General features: G+C 36.0%; 1 protein-coding gene across 1 annotated transcript; it reads left to right on the top strand.

Moving 5' to 3' along the window:
* The first annotated feature begins 971 nt into the window (after nucleotides 1–971).
* Nucleotides 972–3,892, top strand: LOC103491706 (chalcone synthase 2). Its single transcript, XM_008451762.3, has 3 exons — nucleotides 972–1,263; nucleotides 2,323–3,080; nucleotides 3,292–3,892. Exons 1-3 carry the CDS (start codon nucleotides 1,083–1,085, stop codon nucleotides 3,553–3,555), a joined length of 1,203 nt encoding a protein of 400 aa, XP_008449984.1. The 5' UTR covers nucleotides 972–1,082; the 3' UTR covers nucleotides 3,556–3,892.
* Nucleotides 3,893–9,157: the final 5,265 nt, after the last annotated feature.

The raw sequence follows: 9,157 nt of genomic DNA, 5'->3' as shown, positions 1-9,157 counted from the left end.
ACATTTATAATTATCTAGTTAAAGATACTGTTTGATTGCATTATAATAGATTAATTCTTATATGCTTAACACTATGATGATCTCAGGTCTAAGGATCAAAACAATCAATTATAATTTATGTCTCTACATATATAATCATCCTATGATTATTAAGTATAACTCATACTAATCTTAATTTATTATTGTTTCCAAAATAATAGTCGATTAAGGACATTTAGAATATGATAACATATTCATGGGCATTATTATACAATAACATGCAATTGAATAATAGTAAAAATAATAACTTTTATTAAACAATATACTAACTATTCATAATATTATTGTAGAGCCCAATAAAAAACCAACATTTACATGGATAATAACAATTTGGTGGAAAGATAGGCCAAAAATTGTTAAAGTAATCAAAGATTAAAGGACCATCATATTTAGAGTAAGAACTATTGTATTAACCGTAATCTTATCATATATTATTGTTGCTTACGCTCAATTTAATTTTGAGTTAAAATGATGGAAAAAATTCAATGGAAAAACTTATGAATATAGTTTAAAATAAATATATATTATTTTTTTAAATTTTGGTTTCTTAGAAATGAAATTTATTTATGTTACAAGAAGCAAAAATTCTCGTCGTCCATCCAATTTTAGGTTGAAATCACGTGAAGATTCAATGGAAAAATATTTGAATAATCAATATTATCAAAATTTCATCGTTGGCTTGAAATTATACCACTAGTATAACCAACACAAGTGCATAGATCTTCGAGAACTGAATTGCACTAACCTAATAGTTTCGAAATTTTATACTACGGTGGAAATAAAGTGGAGGAAAAATGAAACAATGCGGAGGAGAGAACGCGTGGGAAGACACTGTCCAATTAGGAAAAAGAAAACCCTAGTCCACGTGGTGGCATAAGAGTCCATATATTCAACCTACCCACCCTCCTTTTAAAGGCCACTTCAATGTTAGAACTTCCAAAACATATCACCGAACTTCTCACTCTTCCCTACTTGTCTGCGTGTGCCACTTTTTCCTTTTCTTTCCTGTCCCATCACTAATTAATATAACTCTTTCCATACCAATGGCCTCCGTCGTGTCTGAAATCCGCAAGGCTCAGAGAGCCGACGGCCCCGCCACGGTTTTGGCGATTGGCACTGCCACACCACCGCATAGCGTTCTACAGTCAGACTACCCTGACTACTACTTTCGCATTACTAAATCCGAACATATGACTCAATTGAAGGAGAAGTTCTCCCGAATGTGTATGTTATTTAAAATTTTAGAATGTGCATTTCATTTTATTTTTAAATTTTTTTTTTCTTTTAAGAAAGCGATCACTTTAGACTCGATCACGTCTTTATCGTTATTATTTTTATCATCATCTTAATTATTATTATTTTTTCTTCATGAAGTGAAGATCATCTTCTAAGTCGATAACAATGCATTCTTTTATTGAGTTATAATCATCTTTTACGTTGAAAACAATGAATTTCTCTTACTTTGTCAAATCGTTCATTTTTTAAATTTAAAAATCAAATATAATTAATAAAGTTAAACTAGATATTATAATGGAAATTTTTATAGTTGTAAATAAATTCATAAGAGTATATCAAAATGATCTTACAGTTTTTTATTCTTTGGATAAAACCCGTAGAAATATTATAGCGAAAAATAAAAAAATAAATGACAAAATTGTATATAGTGTAATAGATAGGAAATACTTAGCGAATTTAGGAATAACTACTGTGATCATTGCCATATAATATGATAATCTTTACCTAAAAAGCTTTCTAAATTTATATCTATTTAGTCTTTCAATATTTTTCTGAATATCAATTAAATCTTTAAATTTGTTAGGGACTAATTAATAATAGGGACTGATCAAATTTGGATTAACACACATTCGGGAGACTAATTAATAATAAGAACTAATAAATTTAAAATTTTAATTTTAATTTTTTAAAATAAAATTATTGAGAAATAGTAGGATTTAAAAATATTTATAAAATAAATAAAAATTTTAGATTTTATTAATATACGCTATTTATGATTGATTTATTTATAAATATATCCAAATATTTTAGTTAATTTTTACATTTTCATATGTAATATTTATAAATTTTAAATTGATTTTTGAAATAGTTCACGAAATGAAAGATCCATTGGTGAAAATCCAATAGCCTAATATTATTTACAAATGTATTTATTTAGCACGAATATTCTTATAGCATGAAAAGAAGAAAGAGAAAAAGAAAAATGACAAATATATTAAAAGTTTTATTAGTTATTATGATTAAAAAGATGGTGACGACATGGCTTAGGTGAAAAGTCGATGATCAGAAAGCGACACATGTATCTGACGGAGGAGATTCTTCGAGAGAATCCGAATATGTGCGAGTACATGGCACCTTCCTTAGACGCGCGTCAAGACATGGTGGTCGTTGAGGTACCAAAACTGGGAAAAGAAGCGGCTGCAAAAGCTATTAAAGAGTGGGGCCAACCCAAATCCAAAATCACACATCTCATCTTCTGCACCACTTCCGGCGTCGACATGCCCGGCGCCGATTACCAACTCCTCAAGCTCCTCGGTCTCCGACCCTCCGTCAAACGCTACATGATGTACCAGCAAGGCTGCTTCGCTGGCGGAACCGTCCTCCGCCTCGCCAAGGATTTAGCGGAGAACAACAGAGGAGCCAGAGTGTTGGTCGTCTGCTCGGAGATCACCGCTGTCACGTTCCGTGGGCCCTCCGAGACTCATTTGGACTCGATGGTGGGTCAGGCGTTGTTTGGAGATGGTGCAGGGGCGGTGATTGTTGGGTCGGATCCGGATCTGTCAGCAGAGCGGCCATTGTACGAGTTGGTCTGGACCGGATCGACGGTGTTGCCGGACTCGGAGGGGGCGATCGACGGACATTTGAGGGAAGTGGGGCTGACCTTCCATTTGCTTAAAGATGTGCCTGGCCTTATCTCTAAGAACATTGAGAAGAGCCTTAAAGAGGCATTTACACCACTTGGAATTAGCGATTGGAATTCCATTTTCTGGATAGCCCATCCTGGCGGCCCTGCCATTCTCGATCAGGTAACCATTTCTTGATACGGTAACATTGAAATTAAAGAAAAGAAATTTATTTATTTATTTATTTATTTATTTATTTATCTTGTCAAATATATATTATTGGAATGGTAAGTTTTGAAGGTCAGAGAAATTTAAACATATTAATCCAAAATAGTGGGATTGAAATGTATAGCCTATTATTCAATGATGCATCCATATTTTTGAACAACAATAGGTGGAGGCGAAACTAAGTCTAAAGGAGGAAAAGATGAGAGCAACTCGAGAGGTTCTAAGCGAGTATGGTAACATGTCAAGCGCGTGTGTGTTGTTTATAATGGATCAAATGAGGAAGAACTCTATGGAGGAAGGGAATTCAACAACCGGAGAAGGGCTCGAATGGGGAGTTCTGTTCGGGTTCGGGCCGGGGCTAACGGTGGAGACTGTGGTGCTACATAGTGTCGACATAAAGGAAAGCACCGTCAACGTTGCCTCTTATTAATTAAAACCACTTTGCTGCTTGGTGATCCAATTTATGTTTGGTTTGGTAGTTGGCACGCAGAGTAATGAAAAGTAGGACTCTATGGTTACTTATGAATTGAAGGGAAAAGGGAAGACAACTGCAGTAATATACTAGGAGAACTTTTTATGTTATTGTTAAGGTGAGTACTGTGTGTATTTCAATGCTTTTTCTATGAATTTATCCTTAAATACTTGACGCTGAAGCTTTGTTTTTAAATATTACATGTCGTACAAAATCTTCAATTATTGTCCAATTTTAGTGATTCTGATGAAATTTCTTTGAGCTATAAAGAAGAAGCTTAGTGTTAATTATTTCATTCTGCCTCATTACGTTTAACTACAACTTTATTAATTTATTTATAGTATTTTTCCTCTTTCATCTAACAGCATAAAAAAGAAAAAAAGAAACAAAGAAAAAAAAATGAATTTCATATTATTTTCAAGTAAATCGAAAATTAATATTTGATCTTACTAGATAAAGGATAAATAATAAATAGCTATTTTTAAATATAGAATCAAAATATTTATAAAATAAATAACAGAAAAACTAAATAAGAACAATGCAAACAAGAGGAAATATAGGATAATTCTATTGAATTTAATTGTGGTCTGTATTACAAATGCACCACACATCTATATGTCTTATGTTATATGTTACATCATGGAATTCAATGGAATTGTAACATAATAGGATTGTAACATAATGTTACAATATTAATAGCAACTTATGTATATTACAAATGAATGAGAGTTATATTAAAATTGTAACCTATGCAGGTTATGGATATCTACATTTATAATATATCATTATATTTAAAATACTCTCCCTTAGTTATTCATATTATATAAAAATAAATGTCTCGTTATTACTAGGAAAAAAGTCGATGGAAAAAAATCCTAGTGAAGGAAAAAGAGTACATCATTTTTATACATTAATGACTATCTCATTAAAAACTTGGTTAGGAAAACTCAATGGAAAAAGTCATAGTCAAGGGAAAAAGTGCAGTATTCCTATTCTTTAAGGGCAATATTTCTACTCCTCCTTATGAATGCATCACTTGAGTTCTTTAAGTCATCACATCCCAATGTTGTGCACCAACTTTTCAAATGTTGATGTGGGTAATGCCTTTGTGAATAAGTGCATCAAGTGGTCTTTTGAAGAAATTTGTTAAACACTGATGTCTCCATTTTCTTCAAGGTCTTGGGTATAGAAGAGTTTTAGTGAGATATGCTTTGTTCTGTCTCCTTTTATATAGACTCCTTTGACTTGTGCTATACATGCGGTATTATCTTTAAATAATATTGTTGGTAAATTTTTACTAAAAGAAAAACCACATGGTTCTCGAATATGACGAATCATTGACCTCAACCAAAGATACATTAGTGCACCTATTGCATTCAGGTATGGTATTCCAGGACCAAGTAATTCTTCATTATCTTCTCGAGGTCGAAAGATATCATTTTCTACATCTAGTGATCAAACCACCATTGGAATGTTTAATGGGTGTGCTTTGTCCATGTAGAATCTTTTTAAAATATTTTATGTATATGTAGAAAGATGAATAAAAATCTCATCGCTAAATGCTCGATTTGCAAGCCAAGACAAAATTTTGTTTTGCCAAGATTTTTCATTTCAAATTCTTTTTTTAGATATTCTATTGCCTTTGAAAGCTCTTTAAGAGTTTCAATTATTCAAATCATTGACATATACGGCTATAATCGCAAATCCTGACTGTGATTTTTTAATAAAAATACATGGACAAATTGGGTTATTTTGATAATCTTCTTTCAATAAATATTTACTTAAGTGATTGTACCACATATGTAACGCCCCGACGTTCGAGGTAAAATTTTAGCATTTTTAAGTAAATTGTTCGGGGATTATTATCATTATTCTAATGTTAATGTTTTCTTTTATTTTGTTTAAAATAAATATTAATATTCTTATTTAATATTATTTTAATAATATATATTAATAATCTATTATAAATTTATATTATTTTATTTAATATATATATATGTATATATAATTATTTATCTTTATTTTTATTATAATTAAGATTATTATTATTATTATTATTATTAACTATTTTTTTATTATTACATATAAATTTATTATTATATATATATATATATATATATATATTTTACAAAAAAAAAAAGAGAAAAACCCTAAGTTCGCGCGCAGCCCCCCCTCGAAATTTCTTTTCTCTCTCGCCGACGCCGCCACCGAGCCATCCATTTCCTCATCTTCCTCCATCCTTCGCCCGACCACCGCCGCCGTTCGCGCAGCCCATCTCTCCTTCTCTTCTCCTTCATCTTCCTTACAGCCCCCACCGACGACAGCCGACGCCGCCACCATCTCCATGGACAAAGGGAGTTGAACAAAGTAACCGTAAAGAACAGATATCCCTTGCCCAGGATTGACGATCTATTTGACCAGTTACAGGGAGCCACCGTGTTCTCTAAGATTGATCTTCGGTCGGGATACCATCAGCTGAGGATTAAGGATGAGGATATACCGAAGACAGCATTTCGATCCAGATATGGACACTACGAGTTTATTGTGATGTCTTTTGGTTTGACGAATGCTCCGGCAGTGTTTATGGACTTGATGAACAGAGTGTTTAGGGAATTCCTAGATACTTTTGTGATTGTGTTTATCGACGATATCTTGATATACTCTAAGACGGAGGCCGAACACGAGGAGCACTTGCGTATGGTTTTGCAAACACTTCGGGATAATAAGTTGTACGCAAAGTTCTCGAAGTGCGAGTTTTGGCTGAAGCAGGTGTCCTTTCTGGGCCACGTGGTTTCTAAGGCTGGAGTCTCTGTAGATCCAGCTAAGATAGAGGCAGTTACCGGTTGGACCCGACCTTCCACAGTCAGTGAGGTTCGTAGTTTTCTGGGTTTAGCAGGCTATTATCGACGGTTTGTGGAGAACTTTTCTCGGATAGCTACTCCTCTTACTCAGTTGACCAGAAAGGGAGCTCCTTTTGTTTGGAGCAAGGCGTGTGAGGACAGTTTCCAGACCCTTAAACAGAAGCTAGTTACCGCACCAGTTCTCACGGTACCCGATGGTTCTGACAGTTTCGTGATTTATAGTGATGCTTCCAAGAAGGGTCTGGGTTGTGTTTTGATGCAGCAGGGTAAAGTGGTCGCCTATGCGTCTCGTCAGTTGAAGAGTCATGAGTAGAACTACCCTACACATGATCTAGAGTTGGCAGCAGTGGTTTTCGCTTTGAAAATATGGAGGCATTATTTATATGGTGAAAAGATACAGATATTCACAGATCATAAGAGCTTGAAATACTTCTTTACTCAGAAAGAATTAAATATGAGACAGCGAAGGTGGCTTGAGTTAGTGAAGGATTACGATTGTGAGATACTGTATCATCCAGGCAAGGCAAATGTGGTAGCTGATGCTCTTAGTAGGAAAGTATCACATTCAGCAGCACTCATTACCAGGCAGGCCCCATTGCATCGGGATCTTGAGCGGGCTGAGATTGCAGTGTCAGTGGGGGCAGTTACTATGCAGTTAGCCCAGTTGACGGTACAGCCGACTTTGAGGCAGAGGATCATTGATGCTCAGAGTAACGATCCTTATCTGGTTGAGAAACGTGGCCTAGCAGAGGCAGGGCAAACGGCTGAGTTTTCGTTATCCTCTGATGGTGGACTGTTGTTTGAAAGACGCCTCTGTGTTCCGTCAGATTGTGCGGTTAAGACAGAATTATTATCCGAGGCGCACAGTTCCCCATTTTCCATGCACCCAGGTAGTACGAAGATGTATCAGGACCTGAAGCGAGTTTATTGGTGGCGTAACATGAAGAGGGAAGTAGCAGAATTTGTTAGTAAATGCTTGGTGTGCCAGCAGGTTAAGGCACCAAGGCAGAAACCAGCGGGTTTATTACAACCCTTGTGCATACCGGAATGGAAGTGGGAGAACGTGTCCATGGATTTCATTACAGGGCTACCGAGAACTCTGAGGGGTTTTACAGTGATCTGGGTTGTGGTGGACAGACTTACTAAGTCAGCGCACTTTGTTCCGGGTAAATCCACCTATACTGCTAGTAAGTGGGCACAGTTGTACATGTCTGAGATAATGAGATTACATGGAGTGCCAGTGTCGATTGTTTCTGATAGAGATGCCCGTTTCACTTCCAAATTTTGGAAGGGTTTGCAGACTGCTATGGGCACGAGGTTGGACTTTAGTACGGCTTTCCATCCACAGACTGACGGTCAGACTGAGCGTCTGAACCAGGTTTTAGAGGATATGTTGCGGGCGTGTGCATTGGAATTTCCAGGTAGCTGGGACTCCCACTTGCATTTGATGGAATTTGCTTATAATAACAGTTATCAGGCTACTATTGGCATGGCACCGTTTGAGGCCCTGTACGGCAGATGTTGTAGATCCCCGGTTTGCTGGGGTGAGGTAGGTGAGCAGAGATTGATGGGTCCTGAGTTAGTTCAGTCTACTAACGAAGCAATTCAGAAGATTAGATCACGCATGCATACCGCTCAGAGTAGACAGAAGAGTTATGCAGATGTGAGGCGGAAGGACCTTGAGTTTGAGATAGGGGATAAGGTGTTCTTAAAGGTAGCACCTATGAAAGGTGTCTTGCGTTTTGAAAGGAGAGGAAAGTTGAGTCCCCGTTTTGTTGGGCCATTTGAGATTCTGGAGCGGATTGGCCCTGTAGCGTACCGCTTGGCGTTGCCTCCATCACTTTCGACAGTCCATGATGTGTTTCACGTTTCTATGTTGAGGAAGTACGTGCCAGATCCATCCCATGTAGTGGATTACGAGCCACTAGAGATTGATGAAAACTTGAGCTATGTTGAACAACCTGTTGAGGTGCTGGCTAGAGAGGTGAAGACGTTGAGAAATAAACAAATTCCCCTAGTTAAAGTCTTATGGCGGAATCACCGGGTAGAAGAGGCTACTTGGGAGCGTGAAGACGACATGAGATCCCGTTATCCCGAACTGTTCGAGGAATAAAACTTTCGAGGACGAAAGTTCCCTAAGGAGGGAAGAATGTAACGCCCCGACGTTCGAGGTAAAATTTTAGCATTTTTAAGTAAATTGTTCGGGGATTATTATCATTATTCTAATGTTAATGTTTTCTTTTATTTTGTTTAAAATAAATATTAATATTCTTATTTAATATTATTTTAATAATATATATTAATAATCTATTATAAATTTATATTATTTTATTTAATATATATATATATGTATATATCATTATTTATCTTTATTTTTATTATAATTAAGATTATTATTATTATTATTATTATTAACTATTTTTTTATTATTACATATAAATTTATTATTATTATTTATATATATATATATATATATTTTACAAAAAAAAAAAAGAGAAAAACCCTAAGTTCGCGCGCAGCCCCCCCTCGAAATTTCTTTTCTCTCTCGCCGACGCCGCCACCGAGCCATCCATTTCCTCATCTTCCTCCATCCTTCGCCCGACCACCGCCGCCGTTCGCGCAGCCCATCTCTCCTTCTCTTCTCCTTCATCTTCCTTACAGCCCCCACCGACGACAGCCGACGCCGCCACCATCTCCTT

The sequence above is a fragment of the Cucumis melo genome, chromosome 6 (assembly GCF_025177605.1).
Source record: "Cucumis melo cultivar AY chromosome 6, USDA_Cmelo_AY_1.0, whole genome shotgun sequence".
Taxonomy (NCBI): domain Eukaryota; kingdom Viridiplantae; phylum Streptophyta; class Magnoliopsida; order Cucurbitales; family Cucurbitaceae; genus Cucumis; species Cucumis melo.
Note: the sequence above shows the minus strand (reverse complement) of the source record. Positions and strands in the feature narration are given on the sequence as shown.

Coding starts and splice junctions, on each gene's coding strand:
- LOC103491706 (XM_008451762.3), top strand. CDS start 1,083: ATGGCCTCCGTCGTGTCTGAAATCCGCAAGGCTCAGAGAGCCGACGGC. Junction 1,264..2,322: donor GGAGAAGTTCTCCCGAATGT/GTATGTTATTTA, acceptor GACATGGCTTAG/GTGAAAAGTCGATGATCAGA. Junction 3,081..3,291: donor GCCCTGCCATTCTCGATCAG/GTAACCATTTCT, acceptor GAACAACAATAG/GTGGAGGCGAAACTAAGTCT.